Genomic DNA, 27,926 nt, shown 5'->3' on the forward strand with positions numbered 1-27,926 from the left:
CCCCCCCCCCCCCCCCCCCTTTCTTTAGCAAACAGCAAGTTAGAAGTATAAATCAGATTTTCATGGATTGGCTTGCCTTGCTCCCATAGCAGAGTGAACTAATGGAAATATGAAGGACTGCTTTTTGGCAGAACTCCGTATCAATTTACAGCCTTATGTGCGTATGAAAATCCCCAAAACATCTTAAATGTGACTTGGAAAAAGTTTCTTTAAGTGTTGTTGTGACCTTCATTGACTCCTCCTCACATTTCTTTTTTTTTTTTCTTTTTTTCTTGTTTTTTTTTTTTTTTTTTTTTTTTTTTACTGTCTTACAGAAACGAAAGCCTGAAAGGGTTTTGTTGATAAGACTCTTTTTTAGGGACTAGGAAGATGTTCTGGTTATTCCTGACTAGGAAATATGAAGTCAGTTCTTGTTTTTCCTTTGCTCAGAGATATCAGAAGTGTGAACTTATTTGTGATGGAAACTGCATTGCTGTATCTGAGCCTATTAGAAACACTGTGGGTGAAATCTCTTTCTGGAGGTCAGAGGTTTATTAGCTTTCATCTTAGGATCTGCAGTTTGAGTGCAAGCGTGCTTATTTTAGGTTGTCACCATAGAGAAGCACTGATTTGGCATGGCCCTGAACTCATTTTTTGGTCTGTGGGCAATAAGATCCTATCTTGTATTACTTCAGTCTTCTCTATCTGAAAAAAACCATGTTTTGCTTTGTAAAATGTTATTGCAATAAATGGATAAAGGAGTAGAAAATGTAGATCTACACACTCAAATGACTTAGCTCTGGAAACAGATTATTCATTAAGTTTTACTGAATATTTGAAAGAAAAAAAAGCAAACTTGCTTCTGAGATACATCATCAAGAGATCAGATTTAAAGAGCTTGAATATAAATATTCTAAAAATTCTGTACTGATGATGTCTCAGCTGAAGTAATGTGCCCAATTTAGGGTACCACATTTTAAACAACATGCAGAAGAACTAAGAAGGTTCCAGGGAATGCAGGAAAAAGAAAAAGTTTAGAGAATGTGGCCTTACAGGCAAATTTGAAACAGCTTGGTTTATTTAGTTCAGGACAGAGACGAATGAAGAGAGCCTAATAATAATATGAAGTACTTAGCAGTTAAAAAAAAAAAAGAGGACAGACAGTAATTGATTGTTTTCAGTGTCTGCTAGATTTAGATTAAGACTGAGATGCTTAATTTTCTCTGGGTATGAAAGTAACTGCAGATGCAGGAATGAGCTTTAATATTTAGGTTGCAATTATTACTAAGTAGATAAGAGCAAGGGTTACATGACTCCTGCCACACAGCCCATTACTCAGTTGAGGCTGTTATTAGAATAGCTACAGAACTTGATCTTGGAATCCATCTGTTGGAAAGAGTGGAGGTCTCTGAATGCCACGACACAGCTTCCTTTTGCCCTTATTGCAGACTGTTACTCAGTCATTGTCTTCAGGTCTTCTGCCCAATGGAATAAACTGGAAAGATTTTCACCAAAGCTTTAGGAGAGATGCTAAGAAAAGCTTTTAGACTATAAGGATAGTTGATTTCTGCATTAGCTACCTGGACAGGTCTTTAACACTGTCACTGGAGAGATTTAGAAAACACATTAGACATCTGTCACAAATAGCCTCGATGTATTTTATCTAGTCTCGGAAAGGGTAGATGGAGTTGCTGATCTCTGTTGGCTGCCTTAAAATAATTTCTAAGAATTATTTGAAAAATACTGCTCTGTGTTCAAAATATTCTTTCTGTTCTAAACTTAATGTTACTCAAATGCTTTTGGCTCTGATTTCATCTGAGAGCAAAACTGCGCTGCAGAAAGTTAGGGTGAATGAGTTCAGCTGAATGTTCTCTCTGCGAGAGAGAACGTGTAAACACGCAACTGTATTATCCTTTGTACTGAAGGGCAGCACTGTGATGGGGGCTGCATCTGCAGTCAGTATTTGCAAAATGGAACACTTGTGTGTGGATTTGGGAATAAGAAGCTTTGTAAATATCTGTACCAAGCATGTGTGCCCACAGGATAATGAGTAGTGTCTCTTCATATATGCTAAATATGCTCGTTTCAGTGCTTGTATCTGAAACAGTGTAGCATTTCTTCTTTCTTCAGCATTTTCTCAGCTCTCTTCTTTCTTCCCTACGAAGTAATTTAAAGACTAGATGTCATAGTTAACAAGGTACTTCCTATTTTCAAAGTTAGATAATGGATATAATGTTTAATTGTTGGCTTCTAGGGCAGATTGGAAGGTGGAAAAAATGTACCTGGAAATGTTTTTAACACATGTTTAAGTTATCAGTGTCAGTGTAGAGACTGGCCGGTTCTAAAACCTACTGTGAATTGTATTTCTGGATACATACCAGGTATTCTAAGATCTTAAAATATAGTCAGTCATTCGTAGCTATTTTGTGTTTTTCTTTGCAGAAAGCTCACTCATGTTCATGTCAGCTACTGACTGTAGCTGCACTATAACTCGTGTTATACTAATATTACATCAAGAGCTAGTAATGGAGAATGGAATACTTTAAAGTGGCTACATCAAGATTTCGTTATCTCAAACACTGAGCATTAAATAGGGGCTTCAGAATATGCATACCCAAAATATAAATAAACATATGTTCTTCTACATAAAGTCTTAATATATATTCCAAAGGATATACATATTTACATTATGAAAAAAAAAAAGTGGGGAAAAAAAAAAAAAAGAAAAAGCAGTAATGACTATTAAATCAATCCTATTTAGATTCCAGGCTTTTTAACTGAAGTGAGGGCTTTATTTTCAAGAAACCAAATGCAGAAGTAACTCAAGCCAAGGAACTATCAAATGGCTCTTTTTCCTCCAGAGTCCCATGCTGTCTGACCGGGGCCAAATGTTCTCTGTGGTATTTAGCAGTAATTGCAGCATAGGCACAACCATAAACAGCAGCTGCCAACATCATTAGACACACAATTCCACAGACAACTCCAGTTATTACTACAGTGGCAATTGCATGACGCAAACTAACAGGCCTTGGCTTTGGTTTGGGTTCACAGATCGAACGGCTGTTTTCCCCGTGCTCATTGTGATGAGCGTGCTTCAGAGAACTTCTGTGCTCAAAGCTATGGTGGTGAACGCTAGCCAGATGAACGTGAGCTGTCGTTAGAGGGCATGCCCCAAACAGCTCATAGGGAACTTTGAGGAGGTCCTTTCCCTTCCGAATCCCTGGCGTTGAGCAGATAATGCCATCACTTATTCCTCCTGAAATAAACACAGATTTATGGTGTTAACATTTGGTGGTTTCTGAATTATCTTAATGTAAAATTAACAGAAACCTGAAGTCAATTTATCATCAGCTTTGACTTTATACTTTTAAAGATTTATAGCTGTATCTGTAAGATCTTTTCCCAGTTAGATCAATGGTGAAATTATTACACTTTAACAGTTACATAAGAGTATTTGCAAGAAGCAATTCATCAGGACTTACGTTATCTATGATTTTATAGATGTAAAAGTAAAAAACAACAGTGGTATAAAAGTAAGAACTAAGTCATAGATGAAAACAAAGAGATTTTTGTTAACAGCAAGTTAAGTCCTTCAAATTCATACCGTTACTTTTTTTTTTTTAATAAAGAGAAATGGAAACGGTATACATAGTCAAGATTTCCCACTTGGTTGAAATATTCCATGAAATAGTCATTGTTATGACATCATATGCTAACTGTAATAGAGCAAGGCAATTTTTTAAAGCAAGGCTCATGGTGAGAAAATATAGCGAGATCTAAAGGAGTTAGATTAGTCAATCTATTACTTTGCTCAAATGGTAAACTTCATGATTGCTTAGGGCCAGCTTCTGCTCTCTCCCAAATATGTTTTTAGTATAATGGGAAGTGAAGTAGGAAGCCTCAGTCCTGGTAAATCACGCAGTTGTTCCTCAGCATGTAGAGGAACACACACCGAGTGTAGGCTTCAGGTTTCTGCTTAGTCCATACACCATGGCTTTAGGGGTGTAGTGTGCCAAAGAGTCAACAAGGCCAAACCCAACATTTACATATTTTAAAATATTAACTAATCAAATTAGTTGAGTTTTCCTCCTCTTCTCTATCCAAAAGAATCCACCTTTCAGCTAAAGCCAGGCATAGAAATTTTCATCCTGAAAAGACTTTGAGAAAGTAGTGAATACAGATGGACCCGAACTGACATCTGGAGACTACTGCACAAATGTTGATGACATTCCAAGACAGATATGAGCATAGCAACTTGTCTCTTGGTCTTCAATACCCAAACCCAAAGTGTGGTTCCAGACACCTCCAATGTGTTAGTTTGAATGTGGATAGAGATAAAACTCCAAATCCTGCAACTGCAATCCTTCTGTGGTTTTCAGTAACTAAATATGTGTGCTTGGAACAGAAGACTGGAGTCCCACCTGAACTGAAGCATTCTCTATAATTGTTTATGAGTGTGTACCAAAAGTCAATTGCCTGAGCTGGATTCAGCTAAAAATACTGAAATCTTTTAGAGTTACATTGGACACAACAACCAATGCTTTTAAATTCAGACAACGTTCATCTCTAGCACTGTTTTGTTAGGACTTGCAAGACATATCTGTAGAGCCACAGTACTATTTTATCATAAGTTTACAATATAAGTAATGGGAAAGATTAATGTGCAATGTAACTAATTTTTCTTCATGTGATTCACACACGTAATTTTAGGGAAATATAAATGTAGAAGAGTGTTTGGGCTTCCTTTAAAACTTGTTACTAAAATGAATTGGTTGCTAAAATGAATCCATATCACTTCATTTAAATAGTCTGTATAATGTTCGGAAAGATGGAAGGGCATCGCTGAATTTCTAAACAATGTTGGGTTTTGAAATAAATTACAATACTTATGCTGCCGGCAGAGTAATTAAGATAATCTGGTATGTTTATCTTGGATCATTACATTCTTCTGCACAGAGAAGTCAGGACCCCTGCTGAAATTCGTTGTAGGTTCCGGCATAATACAACTAAAGCCGTGGGATAATGTAATATTTCACCAGTCCAAAACATTAAGATTTTGGCTCTGAGAGGAATTTAGCCTTTTGTCTTTTCTAAAAGGTTGCTTCTGGAGTGGCTTTACCTCACCCAGAGACTACTCCTATATTAATTGTGTCCCTCCATAGCCAGTACAGTTTTCCAGCTGGCCCGTAGATTTCTAATGCCTGAAAACAGTAGCCCATTCAATCACGGGCAACGTGGACCATCTTCACATATGCTGGGTTGCAACGTGCTCCGTGTCACTTCCACATAGAGATGGAAATCAGTAGTTCGATCACATGCAAGCATCAAAGCCTGATTTAAAGAAAAGCAAATTGGCCTGCTGTTCCAAATTCTCAGATTCTGAACATACCTCCTGGGAGAAAGAAATAAATTTCTTTTCATACTTAATTCCTTTCAGAATTAAATCATATTCTCTTTTCTGCAGCATGACTCAGTAATATATTTAAAAGCAGGTGTGGCCAAAATATGAGGCTACTTTTATTTATAAAATTCACTTTTTCCCGTGTGATGGCATTACACATTTCTGTCAGGAAATTGTCGATTAATTTAGTACCTCTTCTGTTTGACAACAAATAGGAAGCAAGACTAAACTTCTCCAAGGTGTAACATACATTTTTAGGTAACGTATTCTTAAAATAGTAAAGAGCTCCTAAGTGATAATTTGTAGAGGAATTAGAAGCCTGAGTTCTCTAAAGTTATATTGGTATTAATATCTGTCTTGATGTTTACCCTCAAGCAGCACGTAAAAAGCTTTAAATGGTAGGTTGGGTTCTAGCAAAAATACATTGGTAGAATTAAAGCAAGCGTATGTGCACAGTTATACTTGTTAGATAGCTAGCTAGATAGATATGGATATATATATGCACACACACACTTACACATATGTATTTCCAGAATGTATCTGTACATACTATATGATTGTGTGTATACTTTCTCTCTTTCTCTTTGTGCTAATATAAAGTTCTATGATTCTAGTTTGCCACCTGTGTTTATGAAAGCACCTGTATTCTGACCTATGCATGAGAATATATTTTAGTGTGCTTATCTGAGGGGACGATCTAAGGTGTGGGGTAAATTGTTAAGCCATAGTAGCGAAGATCAGTTAGATGGTGGTTAAGTGTTCTCATGAGCGTTGTATGTAATGAGAAGAATTCCTTACCTCTGTATAAAAAGCTCTCCAGCCACAGTTTCAGGCCAAAGACATTACAATTACATTGCCAGGGATTATCTTTGAAAAGAACCACTTTCAGATTTGGAAGTGACTCCAGCAGAACTCTTTCCATTTTCTGAAGTTTGTTATGCTTCACAGACAGCAATGTTATATTCCCTGTGCTGTTTCCAAAAGTCTCAGGTAAACGTATAATGCTGTTGGATGACAAGTCCAGTTCTTTTAGGTGTGGGAGGAAACTGAAAGTCTTGTTTTCTATATAATGAATTAAATTTCTGGTTAGGTTTAGAACCTGTAGGTACCGTAGTTTTTGGAAAGCGCCTGGTGTCAAACTTGAGAGAGAATTATTAGACAAGTCTAAGATTTTGAGCAACGGTGTTCCAGTGAATGCATTTTGGTTGATTCTCCAAATACGGTTATTCTGCAACTGTAGTATCTGAATTTCGGGAGGTAAACGGGCAGGGATTTCAGTAAATCCTCTGTTCTTGCAGTCTGCAGTCTTTGAAGCTGTATAGCATAGGCATTTGTCGGGACATCCATGAGCTGCACATGTTAACAAGATGACACTCAAACCCAAAAGCCAGTTACCTGTATCACAAGTGAAAGATTTAAAATGAGTTTAAAATGTTTGTCTTTTGGTGATATACAGGTCATTAACATGGGCAAAGGATTTACAGCTCCATAATAAAAATTAATGTAGGTAGCATAAAGAGAGTTCATTTCTTTTACAATACATTAGTAAGTTACAGATAATACTGAAGTACTATTATAATGCAGAATGAAGTTAGTGTTTCCATGGTCTTAAAATGAAGTACTTCCCATGCCTTTATCTTAAGTACAAATGGATTTCAGGAGGATTTGCCATCAGCAGAGCAGTGATGTTTGAAGGGAATGTGACGGAGTTTCTAAAATTATTAAATTGGCATGTTTCTCTTTTTGTGGTAGTAACAACTTTGAGCCATCTTGTGTCAGAAGGATTGCAAGTAGAACTTTTATTTTTCTGTGTTTTTACTAATTATACTACCTAAAAAGAATTAAGTTAATGTGCTGTCAAAAGAATACCAAGCTTCAAAGACATTGCTATAAAAAGTAAACAGTACTTTTTCAGCAATCCAGATTTTGTAACTTTGTTCTTTAAAATATCTATGTTTATACTTATTGCTTTAATTCCCTTATCTGAATGCCAGCTGTACTTCCCATAGATAGGAGTTGCTACACAATCAGTAAACTTTTGTCAAGAAGCTGTTAAAAAGATAAATGAATTGACAGGAGTACTTAGTAATGTTTAGTATTTATAATTATCTTCTGCTCCCTGATGTTCAGGTTAGTTTTACCTGAAAATATAACATTTTTTACCTTTCATATCTTTCTAATGATTTTATTTTGAAAACAAGGTGCTGCTTAAAGCTATGTTTGTCTGCACAGCATGAAATAATAAAAAAACCCAGATTATGTTGAATAATTAGATTTTCTTTGACGAAAGAACATGAGAATGATAGGTCCTTTTCTAACATTGTTTTTGAGATGCCTCTAATAATTTTTACTGTTTCAAAATGAAAAACATTTTAGTTAGTTACTACTTGAAACCTTTGGAAATTAAAAGACGTACGGCTTACAGGCTTACAAACATTAATTAGTAACAAGGAATGCCATATTAAAGGAATAACAGTGTATGTTTATAGCATTGAATAACAATATTGAATGAACAACATTGAATTCAATAACATTGAATATGACAAATGTATAAATGAAAGTTTTACTTTGAGACTACAGTTTGTCACAAACTACTCATTAATTTTCACTCAAAAATGAAACTATTTGTATTAAAATTATACATAATCTTCTGCAATACTGAATTCTACCTTGTAGAATTCACTTGAAAGATTTCAGCATTCTTGCAAGCAAGGCAAGCAATGCTTTCAGTTCATTACGTTGTTCTGCAACAGTTGGCTTCAGAAACTGAGGCACAGCTTCCGATGTAGAGTTAAAATAAACACTGCATGGCAAGGAAATGTTTAGAGAACAGAAAAATTTCATTCTTAATCTGAATGCTTCAATATCTCACCTTGCATTCTGCTTTGCTTATTCTCCACCTTGCAGAAGATTCAGTCCCGTTTTCTGGTGAAGAACAGTAACAAACACTTTGTTCTAATTCCCACTTCCAATCTGTAACGTGCTCATCCAGTTTCCTTTCTGTGGGTTGCTTTTTTTTTTTTTTTTTTTTAGATGGTATCTGTGGCTTGTGTAGAAGTGGAACTATTTCTAGTGAGTTACTCCATCAGCCTTTGATTTTTTTCTTTATCACAGACTTCCCCCTCTCCCCCCCCCAACCCTCCCCATCCATTTATGACTCTCAGAGACTTACTCTGCCTCTTAATCAGTCAACAGGCCATGCAAAGAGTGTCTGTCAACTCTAACTGGACAGCTGTAACATACCAATAATGACCTGATAGCTTTGCCTTCTCGATTTATTTAATCTGCCTCAAATGCAAGGCACAAAAATAAAGCTGCCTTTTTAAATCCAGTATAGTTGCTGGATTCTGGTGGATTATTAGCTATGCTGTGTCAATTTTTGCAAGATCAGATGACTCTGAACATGGATTCTGATTATCCTGGGCTGTGACTGCAGGCAGTGGAGTGTATAATATCACTACGAATAGGCCTGTGGGTTGATGACATGGTTTTGACAGTGCACTTGTTTGCTCTCCTAAGCTTTTTCATCTGACATCCATTAATTGTGCTGACAGGTTTTTCTTGAATGGGAACACAGAACTGGTGACTCCTTCCATAAAAAGGGCATACATACTGGTAAGGTCACCAAGAATACTGAACTAGTTTATTTCTTTTCAAAGATATTGGAAAGAAAGGGCAGATGATATTAAAGTTCTACTTTGTGTGTTCGTATGGTTCCTTGACTTGCCTCTTTGTTACTTCTTCAGTATAACTCATTCATACTGCACCATCTACAACAATAAAAGGATTAATGACTTGTGACTATGAAGGAACTCAAAGGTGTTTAAAGGAATGAGAGATCTGGTATACAGTAGAGCCTTTCAAGGTCATATGATCACTCCATCTGTTAGCTGTCCTACGGAGAGGGAAGTTGTACAATCGAAAGCTTTTAACCCTATTCTTATACGTAACATAGCTTTCTTGGGTTCAAATTCTGCTTTTAGGTGCTTGTGAAAAGATCACACAAAACTCACTTTCCAGGGCAAATTTTATATGCTATAGGCAATGCTATGGAAGGAATAATGGAAAAATGAGGTCATCAGGTCCAAACTGCTGTTGAAAGCAGGGTCTTACAAGAGGTTATCCAGGGTCCTGTCAAGCTGAGACTTGGATATTTCCAGCAAGGGAGATTCCATCACTTCTCTGGGCAGCCTACTCTGATGTGTAGCTGTTCTCAGCATTAATAATTTTGTCTTACAGACAGACAGAGTTTTCCTTGATTCAACTTGCGTCCATCACCTCTTGTCTTGTCACCATGCATCCGTGTGAAAGAAGTAACCCCATCTTCTCCGTAGTACCTTTTGGTTACTGAAAGTCTGTATTTAGATCTCTGCCACCCTCACCTGCGGGAGAGAGGTGTAACGTATTACTGTATGCTTTGCTGAATTGTTTCTGACCCCAGTCAAGATATCCAAAGGAACAATGAACACTGCTGAGCACTGAAGGAGAATGTAGAACAACTGACATTCTGTTAAGAAAACATGACTGTTCATCTCAAGGATACTAGGGTTATTGCCACAAATGACAGACCGTACTGTCCTTGACACTCTTGGTGAATGACACATCATCGTGATACAGGATCAAAATCTGCGATTTAGTGTAGAGGAATACTGTAGATGTAGATTACATGGTACATGATAGTCATACTAAATAACTCCAACTTTACAAAGGAGAAGGAGATAAGCTTAAAGATCAGCTGTAATGTACTTTAAATGAGTGTCACGTTAAAGCGAAAAGCTTCTCTAACCTTTGTTGCACAAATACATTAATTTGTTCTTTCCTTTCCCAACACATGTATATGCATATACATACAAACATATAAACAGAACTATCTTAAATAGTACTAGTGAATCATTTTTAATGAAGGCAGAACTAAATGTAAAAAGGGCTATTATAAAATATCGTTGTCCTTAGAAGTTGCAGCCTTGCTAGCTGCAGATACTTTACTTTGCTCTTTCAAAGAACAAATTTAGGTCAAGTACTTGTTGCTTGAGATGACATCCCCCTGTCCTTGCAATAACTCATCCCTTGTATCAATGATAGCCCTTTTCATGACTTTTGATTACATTGCAGGAGGTACTAGTTTAAGTTATTTTCTGGTGTGATAAGAATTTTTCACACTTTTAAATTCTCTTTGGTATCTAAAATTTTATTTGGGCTCATGAATTCAAAGGGTTTCTTTTTAAAGTTGTTTTTCCTTCTTAACTAATGTTTGCTGACCAGGTGGGCTTACAAGCTCTCACAGCAGTGTGTGTCATCTAACCGAGGGCTTAAAGAATGTCTCTTAACTGCCTCTTTTATGTTAGGTAAGGCTTTGCAACTATAATTGTATTATTTTTAGCACACGCCATATTAAAGAGATGTTCGTAGGACAAGGTCACTGAAAGTTAAGCACTGTGGGAGGTTTAGTTCCAGCAATAATGCAGAGGTTGTTTTATATACTCTGAATTGTGGTATGAGAAGTTACTACTTTTTTTTTTTTAAAATCTTCATGCTGAGTTCAGATTTGGAAACATATGATTAAATATGTTGATTTGCTTTTTGTGTAGATGTGGCTATTTTTTCCTTATATTGAGAACTCTGAATGCACGTGTTTTGTAAACAGAAGTTTCCCTAACCTATAATCCATGTCCTATTCCCATTTATTAGTAATAATACTTTGGTTATGACAGAGAAGTCTGATGTGGTGAAAATTATAGTTGTGACACAGGTAGAGATTTGCCAGAGACAGAATAACCATAAAATCTACTCTACTTCTGGCCTTTTGAACAACCAGCAGGATTCTTTTCAGTTGTCTGATGTGGTGCAGCAACTGTGTTATTGCGACTGCTTAAATTAACTTGTGCCTTGTTGTAACCAGGTACGTTTCCCACTGTGAATAGCAAGACGGCCCAATGAACTAATACCCTATCCCTGTTGGCTGGGGGGGGGACCTTCAGTGTTTGCTTTGCCAGCAAACGCTTTGTTGCAGCAGATGCTGCCATCTGCTTTAAGGGAGTACTATGTGTAAGAATCATCTCTTTTACAGAAGAATGTTATGTCAACGAAACTCTAGCAAAAAGGAAACAATTTAAATATTTCAAATATTTAAAAGCTACAGCATTTAGATTCCACTGCATTGTATATTGCCTCCAGGCAGGTAAGATTATATAAAAAAATGTTCCTAAGACCACAGCAGACAATTCCTATATATTCTCTTTATTAGATTTATTTTCCTTATGCTTTTGGGTGGGAAGGTATTAAAACTGCGACACTTACAGTGGAATTGCATGCGCTTTCTCCTTACTGACATGTGCCTCCGGATTGGTGAAACAACTAAGTTCTTGCTAAGACCCTAAATGCAACTCTGGGCAATGCAGACTCCTCTATTTTGGTTCAGGACAAAAAAATAATTCTTATTTGTTAGTGAAACAGCCCATATCTCTGTTGTTAAATGCTTCCCCCTTAAAAACCACAGTACTGCATCATGGAGAAACATGTTACCCTGTCCCAGCTCGGAGTCAGAATGCTGTGCAAACAAGGATGACAGGACTTAAGAAACCCTTGAATCTCTCATGCTCTTCCTTCTACAAAGGCAGTCCTTGTACTCCAAGAGCTCAGGACCCTCTCAACTTTTGCCTGGCAGTGTACTAGGTATTGACGAGTTGACAAAAATTAGAGGAAGGCCCTGGATTATACTTCCGCCTACCTTTCACAAGAGAAGTATAAGCTAATGGATCAAACCAAATTTGGCTTCGGGAAGTTTTACACCTTAAAAAGCTGGCCATAATTTCCAGAAGAGGTGGGTGCGTGGATTTCTTCAGATGTCTTATTGCTTAGGTAGGATAAGGGCAGAGTAGTACCAGCTAGAGTTTAATAACATTGAATCTTGGCTATCACACAGCATAAGGAGATACCATGATGTCTAAAAAGTTGTTCGTGTCTGTCCTTAGCAGTTGTTATGAATTGCTTGGTGGTATCCCTTTAAGGTGAGAAGCAATATTTTGTAACACTAGAAATAAGCAAACAGGCAGACAGTTGTGATTTTGTATTTTGGGTCACAGACTTTGAGGGGAAGAGCCCAGTTTTCTTCTTTTCTGTGGCTTATTTTGCCTTACTTAGGAGGCAACTTACTTACATCTGGTACTTGTTTATACAATGCATAATTAATCTATGAAATGCATTGTTGGAAGTTATCCTTGGGCCAAAAGATTAGTAGGATTCATATATAATCTGGAGCCATAGTTACCTCATGGGGCAAAACATCATTTGGAAGGGATATAAACTTTCAATCTTAAGGGCTTTAATCAACCACTAATGACACGAGTTATGGAGAAAAACCTTTCCCTGTGGGCAGGGTTTTTCTCCATAGTTATTATTTATGGGAATTTTTACACCTTCCTCTGACACCTCTAGAAGAGGCCAGTGTAAGAGATGTAATAGTGGACTAGATGAACTGGAACATACTGCATTCCAGGTGGAAATGTACAGTGGGGGAAGGGATAGCTGGGCAGGTTTACAGCCTGCTGGTTGCAGCAAGCTGCAAACTGGTGAGGGTGTACTGCTGTGTTGGGTGATAGCATTTGGGCTGCCTGTCTGAGCACCTTCTCGGTTTAGGTCAGAACTCTATTCATCCCGGGACCACTCTTCTGGTTTGGACCGGAAAATTCTTTTAACATTCATATCCAGGTCTTTGCTGGTAATCTATAGACTACTGTTTGGGTCAGTCCTTTGCAGTTTTTTTCAGGTGTTTTTTTTTTTCCACGAAAGTGATGCAAGTCTTTCAATCCATTAGGTAGATCAGTCAGCAATTTGTTGTGATATTATAACTTTAATATAACGTAGTTAGGAGTTGGTTTGGCTCGTACTTGTTTTACTGTAGCTAAATGAGCAGAAATCTGTGAAGGTGAGAAGGGGTTACTTGGAAAATGCTCAAGCACCAGCCTTACAGTATTCTTCAGTAGGTAGAAAATTTCTTAGAAGGGGATGCAAGGCCTTCAGAATGAGGAGAAGCACAGGAAATAGAGATGCTGGGCTGCTTTGCCTAAATGGCAAGTTAGATGAAGTTGCAGCAAGGGACAGATTATGTGTCAGCAGAATATTTGTTCCATCACAAATGGGGGTGCGGATTCAATTTTCAATCATTTCCTGACTAATGACAACCACCTGCTATACGTGCTGAGCAGCCATAGATAAAATGTATCTCCAGTATGATTAGATTTAATTAATAGAATTCATTTTGCTGTTATTGTAAATAGAAAAATACATTGCTTGACATAAAGCCAGCAGAAATGGAAGGAATAAAAACAAACAGGAGCTAGAAAAATACATGTAAAAATAAGGACAGGTTTATATTTTGTTTTATCTCAACATTTTAGATGCTTTTTGTCCACTCTTAAACGTGTTAAAATTGAGATAGCTCACTATCGTTCTAGATAGCTTATTTGTTCTACACCAAAGACAGAGTTCTTTTCTAAGCTTTTACTTAGTGTTTTTGTTTTCTTATTTTTATATTTCATAAGAATTTCTGTTCATGGTCATAGCTCACCCTGGACTCAAGAACAAAATATAGGTTTCCTGTCACATTCTGAATGAAGTTCTTGTAAGAATTGGAAGGATTTTTCTTGAACAACTTCCTGTAAAAGTGTTTTGAAATATTCTCAGTGTATGAAGAAAGATTGTAAAGTGTAGTAAATGTTTCTTAAACTGCCGCTCACCAACTGTCCTACAAAATAGAGCTCATACTTCATTAATTCCTGTTGTGCTTTTCAGGCAAATCATAGTAGTTAAATAAAAGTCGCTGTTAAATGTTGGGAACTCCTGTATTTACAGGCTCAAAAGGATTCTTTTTCTCTTTGCCCTAGTACTCACTTGAACACAAGAACTTGCAGAAGCAGAGATGACATTTGCTGTAGTAAAAAGTCAAATAATGAAACTTCTGTAATTCTTGCAACACTTTGGAAATAACTGTGGGATTATTTTTTTTTAATTAATTTAAGCAAGGTACTAAATAGTCTGATGTTAAAATTATGTAGCTGATAAATGTTAAATACATAATTTTTGTGGATTGAAATGTCAGCATATACTTAAGTATTCTATTGGATCAGGACTGATGCGCTCAGTAGCTTCGGATTCAAGCTTTGATGGAGTATTTCCCTTTGATGGAGTTTCTCTACAAGAGAAAAGCTTGAAGCCTGTAACTGCTGAAAGAATCTTAATTGTCTTGCAGCAGGTAAAGTATGATGTGCAATCTGTCAACTACATTATAACGTGCATGATACCAGACTATAACCCTCTTCAACACTGGTATGTAGCAGTTGTTACTAGCAGACCTCTGAATATGATGGAGGAATAGAACCTGGAACATCAGCATTCATTGCTTATGGGACCATTTCACAAGTGGAGTAAGGATATTGTAAACTTTTTCCACATGACTCCAATGAACAAGAATGAGCCAGATACCTATACTTGCTGCTGATGTTCTTCATTTCAAGAGCAGATAAGTTTTACACGGCAGTACGTAGTTCGCTCTTTTCTTGTTTCTTTTTTCTCTCTGGATTTCTGTGTCATCCCTACTGCCTTAACTGCTACAGCAGCAGGCACCAAAAGTCCTCTGTATATGACAACATCCTAGAGATCATAGGGCATGCTGTCATCCCTTTTTCCCCCCTCTCCTATTTTTAACCTGTAAGCAGGTTTTAAACAGCAAGTGTCTTTTTAAAATACCTTTTTTTCCACAGAATGTATTAAATGAAGTGACAGGATAAGTCAGGTATATAGATAGACTTCTTATCCCTGAAGTTTAGCTAGTTACACTGTTTTCAGACATGATAGATCCTTGGGAAACTTAGCTAGTATAAAGAATAATGATGTTTCTGTTCAGAATTTGTAAAATAGGCCACTGAGAGGCCTTTTTTCTTTAAAAGGAAAAAGAAAAAAACTCTTTCAGAGGGCATTTTATTAATGAGAATTACAATACAGGAAAATCTGGTATAGATTAGTAAAGAACAGTAACAGTTTATCCAAATGGAACTGGTTGGATGATTAAATTCCTTTAATAGGTACTGAAATTTAAACTTCTTGATCCCTCTGACGTAAGCATAACTCTTAAAGGTCATGGAACTTGATTCTAAGAGTGTAATGTAGGAGAGAAATATTGGGATGTTGATTAAGGATTTCACATACCCTGGGAGGAAATTTATGTGGGAGTAAAACAATAGGCATTTAAATAAAGGAAAAAAAACCAAAACAAAACAAAACCAAAACCCCAAACCCCAAACCTGTAGCTATGAAATATAAAAAGCACCTTTAATAAAACCCTGCTTATAGGTGTGCAGTTTATACCAGCACTAATGAAGCAATTTGACTGGGATATCCTAATGGCAAGTAAAGGACGCTAAAGAGTGAAATCTTTAAGGAACATCATGTTTTCACTCTTCTTACACTCTTTTTTTACCTGTCCATTATTATCTTGTCTGTTTTGACTATATGTTCCTCTGTATGTCTGTTTTGGTTTCCTATTTTCATTCTGAGAATCACAGAAGACCCTCATTCCGTGGTTTCTTTTCTCATTAATAGAATATGTTTTTTTTCAATATTGATTACAATTTATAAAGTATCTGCAGTGTATAATATTTGCCTTTTCTTGACTTGGTAAAAAGGAAAATTGTTTACTGAGACTTAATACAACTGTTAGGAGGGTCATACCAAATGGCTGACATGCTGTCAGCTAAGTAAGGAGGAAAACGTTTTGGTAAGTTGGCATAAGTGATGATGTCCTGACAGTCATAATACCAAGCTATGCCTAGTTTTTGTTTGTAGTAACCAAAGTTATCTGCAAGCCTTTAACTGTGGTTTCTGTTTTACTGTCCCCTAAGATGCTGAAGGATGAACTTTCTGGGTTGAGCACATGAATTAGCTGAGAGGATAACAAATTTATAACAACAGTTAGAATGCCTGTGGGCAAGCATAAGTAGATTATTAGCCCTAAAGTTCAGACAACATTTAAATGTTGATCTCACCTTTTTATCTTCAATGTTTATATCTGACTGCTTCATCACCGCTGAGTCATGCTAAAGTATACAGGTAATACATATTATCAATTAATACAATCCATTTTTATCCAAAGGCACTTCCATTTTAATACTGTTTATTTTAGGGCACGATCTCAAAAGTTCCCAACCCAGTTGAGCTTCCTCTGTCCACATAGCTATAGCTGTCTTGGTCAAAAAGGGTGTATTTTGATCTTCTTTATTTGCTCTCATACTGCTTCTGCAGTATGTTATTTTGGAACATAATGGCAGGGCTGACCTTGGTTACTCATGTTTTGGCTGAGACTTTTTATCCTTTTCTCTTTTCAAAATGACAGTACATTGCTTAGTATTCATTTTCTCTCCTTCTCTGTGTTTCAGCAGAGTTAGAATAGAGGAGTTCAAAGAACAGTACTACTGGCTTCTCTGTTTCTTAAAGCACTCATGGAGAGAAGTAGGCTAACTGGTTTTAGAAGTTGGAGTTATGCATCATGTGCCTAGTTTAGTGAACTAATAATTTCCATACTTCTGGTTTTTAGTGTCAGTAAGATCTTAAATAGGTTTTTATTAGCTACTGCTACAAGCTTCCTTTCTATAAACCCTTGAGAAAGAAGAAAGAGCAGAGAGCTCTCTCTGTAATTTGTAGTTCGTGATGATTTGGAGGTGTCATGTTCCAAACGTAGGAACTTAAGTGAACATTTGTATTTCGTGCAACTGAAAGGAGCTGTAATACAGGCCCTTCCATGGAAACTAAACAGTCTGTCTACTCTACTATATGCCATCATACTTTTACATATTGTTGCTTTCCTAGCTTTGGAGTTAAGGGATAGTTATTTTAGAAGAAGAGTTCTGCAGACTTTCTTAAATTGAAAACGTGAAAACAGTTTTGTGAAAGAAGTAGACACCAATTATCTGAAGGAGTCGCATAATGCTTGATTCTCTGTAATACTTCGTCTGAATTGAACTTGGCTGAAATCAGTCAACATTTCAGTGGAACAACATTTCAGTTGCATCGTAGTACAGTGCAGATGTACGCTACAAAAGGCAAAAACCTGTTTATCTCCAATCCTCTTCATTGTAGTGTCACAGTACTTTTACTAAGGCATGTCTTGCAGCTTTAAATATTCCTAATTCAGAATTTAGGCCTGGTTCTTCTCCTAAAATCTTGGGGAAATCTTTCATTGAACTCAGAAGAGGTAAGATGAAGTGTAATTTGTACTGTTTCATCAACATACCATTTGAACTGCAAGTGTGAGTATGGCACAACCTTTCTGTTTTTCTGAATAAGACTAGTATGAAACGATGAACAAAATTGACCACTCAAAGATTCAAAACTTTCTGGATCTTTCTGGACAGGTGATAGCACCTGTCAGACTGATGTTTCTAGAGTTCTTGTGAGGCTAAACATGTGGAAAGAAACCCGCTATTCATACAGTATCTTTACGATTGATAATTAGCGTAAATTAAGATGAAAAAATAATTGTGGTGGACCAAAATAAGTCTTTTAATCAATATGCTGCTTCTCCACTGAAAGTAAGAGACAACAAGAGAGGAGACTCAAGTAAGCAATGTTAGCCTTTAGAAGAAGAACATTTATGAGTGGACTTCCTTTATTTCTACTAGTGTTGTAAGTAAAGGTGTAAAATCTGTAAATTGGAACTTAAAGTCACAATGTTCTGAAAAAAAGTATTTGTTGTGTTGTCTCTTTTTTCAGACTTTTAGGATTCAGACTTTCAAGCTTTTCTCTGGAACCACAAATAAGCAAGCACCCTCTTTTGTTTGTGATCACCTTCAATTCGAGTTAGTTTACACCCACCATGTGATTTTAGAAAGTACACTATCTGGGAGACAAAAAAAGAAATTGCACAGACTGTTTCTGCTATTTGTAGTTGTAGACTAAAAATTGATGAGGATGTACTTTGAAAAGTTTCTAACTTTTTATAAAGAAGTAGGTCCAGTGTTTTTGGAAGAGTGACCTTTGCTTCTGGATAAAAGGTTTCCCATTCTGTCTTACAGTTTTAAAGATCAAATCCTGCCATATTTTTCTCACCCAAGATTGCTTCCTGCAAGTTAGCACGCCTGTTTCCGGATTGCACCCTTATCGATAAAGTATGATTGTAAGAATACTTAACTATTACTGCTTTCATTCCTAAAATTCAAATAACTTCTCATGGAATGTGAAGCATCCTTCCTCCCATTTCACAAATGGGGAAATGGAGCACAGAAAAGTAAGGTGATTTGCTCACAGTTGCCCACCAGGTAAACAGCAGAGCAAGGAACGGACCCTAAGCCTTTTAACTCCAGTTCAGTGCTTTAGCCACTGGACCACCCTGTCTTCATAGGCAGATGTTCTCTGAAGGAACTTTCATGGAAATCCAGTTGCTGTGGGATAACAGCTTATAGATGAAGATTGTAAAACAAGACCAATGTTGTCATTAATTAAAAGAGATTATTTCATAGATATAAGGCCAGTTAACACATTTTAAGCAATGGCAGTGCTGATATTTCCTGTTTTTCAGAGATTAAGATGGGCTGAACGACGGAGGGTTTCCCATAGTAAGAGTACTGCTGTAAATGTTTCTTCTGGTAATGTAATTAGGAAGTATTGGCTCCAGTTAATGCAACTTAAACAAAACATGTTGTCCTCAGCAAACTCGTTAAACAGGCATAGCCTTGTCTAAAAAGAAAACAGGGACATATAGTGTTTCCATGGCAACTCGGTTAAAATGCTGATTTGTGGCTATGATCATAATCAGTACCACAATCTAATCTGATTGAATTAAATGAAAAAAAGTCTTAGTTATGAAGTCAGCATGGTATAAAAGTATCTGTATACATGTAGAAGTCATAGTCTTCCATCCTTAGAGATACTTTCTAACTGCAGGTAAAAGCAGGGAATATAGCAGGGAAACTTGTGTGGGACCCTTCTCTTTTTCCTTCTATGGTCAGTTGTACCATTTGTAATATAAAAATCAAAATCAGAATTTAAAATAAATCTGTTTAAATATATTTTATTGAATTTGGTTATAGCTTACTGCATCTCTAATGTGTGTGTGTTTGATTTCCTTTTTTAATGAAAGGCAGAAGAGCTTTTCCCTTAGTGTAGGGCATATCAGCTCTGTACTCTGAAAGAATGGAGAAGATGATCTTACTTCCCTTATAGACATGCTGAGAAGATTTATTAATTCTGAAGAAGATTCTGGCATCCTTCTTTGTAAATAGCAGTAAAATGCGGAGTTGATTGAATTGGCCCTATTAGGAAATTAAATATGTTTTATAAAATGTGCTATAGCAACAATTCCAAGAGAACCTTTGTCATTTAGAAGTGTCTACGTTTTGGAAAGTGGTATTTCAAAGTTTTTTTGATGTCTAGGAATACAGTAGAGACTTCAGAGTAACGACCTAATGTTTAGCGATTGCAGCGTGAAGTAAGTGCTTCTGGAAATCCCATCAGTATCAGTCTACCTTTGGTATATGCCTTAACAGCTATAAAAATCTCGCCTTTGGAAGGCTAACTTTCTTTGTAAGTCAATAATAGGTTTGCCTTTATAGGACAACATAATTTCTGAAAATTCTTGCCAAAAGTCCTTTTTTGAGTGGAGATTTGAGGACTTCTTGCATTCTCCAGAGCTCCATTCTGGAAGGTGCTAAGTATTCTTATCATATGCTGGGCATCCCTTAACTCCCACAGACTTCAAGGAGCACTAGCAGCGCTCAACGCCTTTCAGGCAGAAGCCCCAGCTGAATTTGCACCTACCTTGCAACTTAGTAGAAATAGAAGCTATTTAGTATGATAAATCCTTAGTTTAATGGAATATTAAAGACAGCTACCTTTCAGCAAACCTTCCTGATTTATTTCAAAGCTATTCCATTAAAGAGGATTACAGCTGGTATCCATGATATTGATTTCCCTCAAAAATTATGAATTTATGCTTCTAAAATATGCTTTACTGCTGTATTGACAGCTAAATCCTACTAATCATTAGGATATAAATTGTAATATACTACTTGTTGAAGCATCTGGATAATGGTTTATGTGATGTAAGTATAGTACATTTGTACTTCTGTTGTGAAGTCATGTCAGCACTTACACTATTTCCAGAAGTTAATAACTCACCCAGAGAAGTTCACTTATGTTCATAACTTGGCACAAGGATCTCAGGCAATGATGGCATTTTATTAAGAAATTTTAAATATCTGTCAGTGCCTTTTAATTTTAATCCTTCTCAACATTTTTAAAAAGCCTGCCGCCTTTGTTGTTTACTTGGAGTATCTATTCAAAACATTTATTAATTATGTATTTGGCCATAAATTAGTCAATAGATTGTTCTTTGTATTTTGTGGCATTAAGGAGGTCCTTTCAACTTTGTCTAATGAAGCATATAAGCTCTTGGCTAATTTTCAGCAATATGAAGACCTCTCTCAATTCATGAATATTCACAAGATCAAACCTAAGCAAACGTTTCTGCTGAAGAGTATGTAGGCTTATGTAGCAATTCTGAAGATGTTAATTTGTTATTTTTCCTGAAATGTAAGAAAGACAAGTAAAATATAAACCTGTCATTCTATGCCTCAATGCCTGACCTGTTGGATGCACATTAGCTATTTTCCGGTTCACACACTTGAACTTCTTCAAGTTAGATAAAGCAAAAGATAAGTTATTTTTCCCAACATAGGTTTTTCCTAAGGGGTATAATTAACATTTCTTGACAGGGTTTCAAAACGGTGGCAGCAAAATGTTCTCATGAAATAAAGTTAAGTAAATGTGAAAGTGTTCAGATTATGGCCAAAATTAATCCATGGTTTTAGATACTGAATAAACTTTCAAGTGAGATATTTATAAGTAATATACTGCACACATCTTGAAAGATGGTATTTCTTTTCTATTACACATAAAGTAGGAAAATATGAAAAAGAAGAAAACTTATATTTCAGTATACTGGAAAATCTTTCAGTGTTATTAATCTAAGATTACTTTCTGTTCCTGACATGGTTTAAGTCTCTAGTTCAGGATAGTCCAAGAATGCTAGTTTATAGCTCAAATACTAGCTCCTATTTTTGTTGAGCAAATAGGCAGCTGTGTTCTTTTCTACACAGAGATTCAGTAAAAATACATTTTTGATCCAAAAATGAATAAACAGGCAAAGCTGCTTTTGCAGCTGATACTGTTCATGGAAAAGTATAACGTCTGTATCTTTTGCTATTACTGTCTTTTAAAATTGTTCAGTAAAAGACACAAAAATAAATCAGGAGAGTTGCAAATCCACTAGTGTTATTTTCTTTGTATTTGCAACTACAGAATACTATTCTATACTACAGAACTACTCAAGTCTATTTCAAACACATAAAAAATGTGCGCATTGAGTCTTTTGCACCCATACATATTTATATTTTTGTACCTTTCTAAAACTATAGATTACCACCATGGGGTTAAACAGCAAAAACATGGTTAAATGAAGTGATCTTAGAAAAATAAAAACATGAAAACTATTCTGGAACATTACCGTAAATATTTGACTTCTAAAACAACCAATAGGTATGGTGTTGAAAGGCTGGAGATTGTATTCATTATGAGGTATTTCTAATGTATTATTTGACTTCAGATAACATTACTCATATATTTAGTAATTCAGAGTAATTTGCTAATCACAGTATAGAACAAACAGTTTGTAGCAAATGTCACTATTATTATAATGCAGTCAATAAGAGATCCAAGACTTATTTCCAAATGATGTGATTTGATAAAATGTTGGTGTTTTCTCACTTGGTGTCCTAAGTCTAGTTTGACTAATGGGATTTCATATATTCACAGACCTTGTGTGCATGCAAGTATCCATGAAGATAACTGGATAGAGCAAGCAGTTGGTAGTAAGTGTGTTCTGGAGGTGGGAAGAGTTGAATTCTCTAAGTCTCTCCCCTCCGTGCTAAGACTGGTAGCAGTGGAATCTCCATGTCTTGGCTTCTAGGTCAATGGTAGGGTAGGAGGCATTGAACTGACGTGGGAGAAACTGGACAGAGACCTTATGAGTTTGTTTTGCAGTGGATGCCATAATGCCATAACATTTATCTTTAATGTCTCATCCAAAGTATTCTGTGCCTGGCAGTAGGACAACTTGTAGCCTTTTTGCTATGATAGGATTTCAGTTTGGGAGGGATAAATGTCTTTGGGAATAAGAACAATTGAAGCTTTGCTCATTTCTGAAGTCAGCCTTTCTCACGATACTGAGGTATATAGGTATGGACTTCGTTTGTCGACTCGATTAGGTAACAGACAGGATCAAGTCTGAAAAAAAGACAATACTACCAAGTTTTGAATGCGTTGTATTTTAGTTACAAGTGGAAGCAGAAAGCCTGACATCTCCTAAGAGAATCTGGTCACAGTCTCCAAGAGGTCAGATAAGTATCCTAATTTCTGGATGTTTGCCTGAACTTTGAGCCTCTTAGGGTTCATTAATTGCAAACTTGAAACCACAGCCTTTTGGCTGAAATGTGACAGGTATACTGGCTAAGCTACTCTAAACTAGGACCTCAGTTGTAGGAAGTAAAGCTTTTTTTGAGAACTTGAGAAGTCATGGATCCTCCCTTAAGATTTGTAAATGTGCTTACAAATATATACTGTTCTTATTTTTTGTTTCAGTCATGGGATGTACTTGAATATTGAAAAAAAAAAAAAAAAAAAAAAAAAAAAGAGCAAGAAAACCCTATAAAATGGAAAAATGGTCAGGGAGTTATTAAAATACCATCACCGCTTCATTATTTTAGTGTTACTGTGGTCAGATTTCAGTCTTCACATGCTTCTTGTACCATCAGAATTCAGAAATGTTTGTCAGACTAGTGGCTATGCAGGGGGATGTTGGAAGAAAGCTGAAGGCTCCTAGGAACTCGTTATGAAAATTCTGCCACCAGCGGAGTTTTATGATGGTGCTTGCCTTCTCTCTGCATGCTACTGAAACATTCCTGAGTATGAAAATACTACCCAACCCACTTTAAAATTTTTTTTTCTTCTTTCTTTCTTTCTTTTTTTGGTAATAGAATGAACCAGGTGTCAGTAGGTGTCAGGTATTTTCTAAAAGTCACAGGGAGGATACTCCAGACACCAGACAGGGCTTAACCGTGCCCCGCCTCACCCTGTTCAAATTGTGCAGTCTGAACCACTATTTTATACTATCAATGTACTCCTTGTATTTCTCAGGAACAGGGCATATATCTTTCTAGCAAAGTGCACTTAGTGTAATTTTGCAAGCCCTCCAGGCTTACGGGAGGTTTTTTTTTTTCCCTTGGTTTTTTTTGTGTTGTTTTTTTTAAATTACAAATGGATTCCCAAGTAGCTCCCTTGAGCTGTGCTCCTGGTACGCAAAGTTTATCATGGAGTAAATGAGTAGAATTCTGTGGGAGCCCTTTGTTAGAGTGTTGGCAGCACATAAGCTACTATCTTGTAAAGTTTGAAATACAGTACAACTGTCTGAATGATAATTTACAGATAACCTGTTTCCCTCCAAGCTGCTCAGTGAAGCCTCCTGAACAGGCAATGGACTTTCAGTCAACAGCATCTCTATTTTTTTATGTTTTCACTCAATTTATATCCTTTTTGTGTTTCCTCCTGCTCCTGCTGCTACTTCATTAGTCCTCCAGAAGGAAGATATGTGTCAGGGAGTCAAAGGGAGTCTGGTTTATGATGATGTTCACAGACTGCCCTCCACAGTTCAGTTTGTCAGGTCTTGGCTGCAAACCAAGCCCTGCAGCCTTCCCTGGTGGTTTGAGTTTGGATGAACTTCGGCCTCCCAGCAATCATCATCCTGCTCCCCTTTCAGTTTGGCCTCACATCAAGTTCCCAATATCTCCTCCCTTTCTGCTTGAGTTTGGCCTCCAGGAAATACCAGTTGCCGCTGCCTTCCCTGTATCTTTGGAGCTTCCATAGAGACAACTGCTTCTACCACTAACTCTGAAAATCTTCTGGAAGAAAATGCCAGGTTTGAGGTCCATGAGTAAAGAGGCAGAACTTCAACTTTCCATTGTCCATTTAGAAAAATTCACTCGTTTACATGTTGCATTCCAATAGCTCAGATGAAGGAAGTATTCTTTGTGTTGCTAAAATCTTATGACATATGAAAACTGACTCCCATAACAAACTGGTAATTATATAGGACTTACCTATGTATGTGTATGCACAGTCATTCTACTTATCTGATGACAAAAAAGATAAAGGTAAGATACCAGTAATAATACATGATTTTTTTACTGAATATTGTTTAGAATCCAAAACTACGTGATAATTTGCACTTCGAGATTTTTTGTATTTTACATTGTATCTAGGATAATAAAAGACTCGATTTTGGAAAAATCGGTCTGTAAAGGTTAATGAGGCACTGTAGCTCAAATTTAGGTGGAAAAGATAGGTGCACTTTTACATGGACTTCAAATGGATTTAATATTAAAATAATTGTAAAACATTAAAATAATTTAAGGGTACCTAAATATGCAATAGACACGTTGTGGGGTTAGGCAAGCAGGTTCCATGTCAGAGAAGCTACAAGAAAAGTTGTAAACAACATTAGAAATCTTCACGGAGTTAAATAATAAAATATATATTAAAAAAACCCTCAGACAACAAACCAACACATTGCAGAGGACAGTTTGTGAATAATAATAGTATTTTATCCAAATGCATAACTGATATTTATTTTTGCTGGTGTAGGAACTATGCTTTATTATAGGAAAACCAGAAGAAAGTGCACAATTACTCAGTAGTTTGGCCCAGCTTTTTTGTCAACTTTAGTCTTTTATCACAGGCTACTTAATAACAGTTCATTAGGAAGATAGCTGATATCACCACCATGGAGGTTGCCCAGCACTTTGAATTATAAGCTCATGTTTTCAGTACCTTAAAAAATAGGCAAACTTAAAATGAATTTTTTTGTGTTGGGTGTCTGAATTGGGTTCAGACATTCCGGATAAGAAAACTAATATTTTTTCACATTAAAAGAAAATTCTGGGGATCTTCTGTTTGAAGAAAGGAACTGAAGAAAAAGGGCTGGGGTGAGAAGAGGAAGGTATGAGTAGAATGGAAATGATCACTGAGATCAAGCAGGAAACTGAATGAAGTGTGAAGTTTGGAAGGGTGAAAACTGCATTTTACTGTGCAAGTAAACTGAAACTGGGATTAGAAGCAGTCTGGGAAGTGCACGTTTGATGAATGCTCATTCATATTTTTTATATATCCTGCATGTGATGAAAGAATGACTATCACTGGGAATACAGCTATGTTAGATGATACTGGAGCATAACTATTACTGTAAGAGAGTGCCTGTTGGAATACCTCTAATTTAGTAGCTAAGACTCCTTGGAATCGAGGGGGAAAAAAATCTGTACATTTTCTTTTTAATTACAGCACATAACACGTTTTATAAGTTTTTTTAAGGGCATCATTTTTGGTGGTGGGAGTCTTCCATTAATCTGTACTAGAGGTCCTTTTTGGCACTTATGGTGTTTATTTCTCAATATTATGCGTTGGGGTGTAATATTCAGCCTCTCATTCCTTGGCTGAGCTAAAAACTGAAGACAGATTTTGAACTGAAACAGATTAAGAGTATAAACAAAAGAAGTGCAATCAACATTTTAAAGTAGTTGAAGGTGTTCTGGAATATTTCACATTTAGTTATTAGATACTTTAAAAGATAGTAATAAGGGGTAATATGAGTAGGCAGAAAGAAAGAAATCTCAAGGAGTCTAAGCTTAATACACAAAGGCGATATAGATTAAAAAGATAATCCTGCTACAAATCTGTCTCCGAGATTTCTTATTTTGAAGCCAAGACAAACCTCATTTAAGATAACTCCATCAGAAATAGGAGGCCCAAATGTCCTCAAAATGTTGAGCGTCTTTTATGTATGAGAAAGAATCGTAGTCTATACTGTATTCTGTGGGAAAAGGGAATGGAGACCTTAAGATATTTTTCTAACCTTGCTGATCTAGTGCTTTTATATAGTGTAACATTCTATAGATATTTCACAGAATGGAAATCCTTTTAGCTTTTACTACTTTTTCCTTAATTATGTATTTGGAATCCCTCTGCCAGGTTTATAGGGAGATTCAGCTCCTCTCTTGCTGAAATAAATCAGTCTAATCTATTTTCCTTTCTTATTTTAAGTAGGAGATGATTCATTTTACTTAGAGCCTAAGAGCTCGTGTAATTCTGTGCACGGAAGTTATTTGTTGAGGAAGGTTTTCCTTATCTTTCTGTCCATTTGCTTAACCATGGAGATCTTGAAAGGAACACAAGCAATCCTGATCTATTCTGAGTAGTTACTTGTTTTTGTTCATGTTTGCCTTGATAGTAAGCAGCCTTGAGCTCTGTAGCAAATGAGTGCTTCCCAATACTTCTATCCTCAAAGCATCCCAGTAAAAGAGTGAAATATTACCCTCAGCCATGGAATTCATGCATAAGGAAATTACTTATTTAACAATAATCATCTCTAGCCAAGAATTTAACTTTGTAATTCCCAACCATCTGTTATTTCATAGGGTCTGCACTACAGAATAGCAGCCGCTTTATTAAACAAAGGAAAGAAATCTCAGGGAGTTAATAACTGTTTTCCAAAGGCAGCATTAAAGGTATTTGTTGGAATCAGCTAAGTAAATTTGCTAACATGATTGAAACAAAAAATTGGATTTGCAATATTCATTTGAAATGACACATTTTGTGTTACATAAAGATCCTTAATACCCCTCCGTCAGCTCACGTTAGTTGATGCTCTGTATACCTCTACCACCAGCCAACCATCCCCAGTGACGTTACGAAGGAAAGGCAACAGTGAAGACAAAACCTTTTCTCCTCATCTTTACTCATTTTTTCCTGGCTGAGGAAAACTAATTTGTATCCCTTGGCCATTGTGATTGAACTAAGCCTACAAATGTTGAAGAGTACTTTATGATATACTTTAAAATTTATGTTCCATGTAAAGATCAATTATAGCTTTTGTTGTTTGTGTTTTGGTTTTTTAATTAAAAATGTGGGTGTTATCTGGATACCTTGCTGAACAATATTTAGAAAAATTTCAATGCAATTGCACTTTTTTTCTCTAACCTCTGTGGTAGCTGTTACATCCAGGAGGCTAAACAAGAAATTGGTGACATGGGAAATATAATTCTGAAGTTCCCCTTTTTCCCCACATGTAGCCAGTTTGTAAAAAAATAGATTTAAATATAAAGTAGCTTGGAGCACAGATATTTCATTCTGAAGTTCTGAAATGCTGAAGGACCAGGGATTGCTCAGAAAAACGTATTGGCTTTAAAACTTTTTGAGGTATATTTGAATAGTTCTTAAGGCATTAAATGACCAGACGAGAAAATATCCTGTGCTGGTTACAATGTTCTCAAGCTCAGGGAAAAAAGGCCTGCAAAAATGCTTTAGTATCACCTCAGGGATTGAAAAGAAAATTATTTTCCCATACACTAACACTGTTAAATCTTTTGAATGTAGATGCATTCAAATAATTATT

At 36.3% G+C, this 27,926-nt stretch overlaps 2 protein-coding genes across 2 annotated transcripts in view; one reads left to right on the forward strand and one right to left on the reverse strand.

The window, feature by feature from the left end:
- Positions 1 to 27,926, forward strand: part of CACNA2D3 (calcium voltage-gated channel auxiliary subunit alpha2delta 3) — a 479,329-nt gene that overhangs the window by 397,951 nt on the left and 53,452 nt on the right. The window lies entirely within an intron of this gene.
- On the reverse strand, positions 18 to 8,496 carry LRTM1 (leucine rich repeats and transmembrane domains 1). Its single transcript, XM_049826766.1, has 3 exons — positions 8,253 to 8,496; positions 6,179 to 6,775; positions 18 to 3,235 (listed from the first exon to the last, which is right to left on the reverse strand). The coding sequence occupies exons 1-3, from the start codon at positions 8,257 to 8,259 to the stop codon at positions 2,802 to 2,804; spliced, it is 1,038 nt and encodes a 345-aa protein (XP_049682723.1). The 5' UTR covers positions 8,260 to 8,496; the 3' UTR covers positions 18 to 2,801.

The sequence above is a fragment of the Accipiter gentilis genome, chromosome 23, assembly GCF_929443795.1.
Source record: "Accipiter gentilis chromosome 23, bAccGen1.1, whole genome shotgun sequence".
Lineage (NCBI taxonomy): Eukaryota > Metazoa > Chordata > Aves > Accipitriformes > Accipitridae > Astur > Astur gentilis.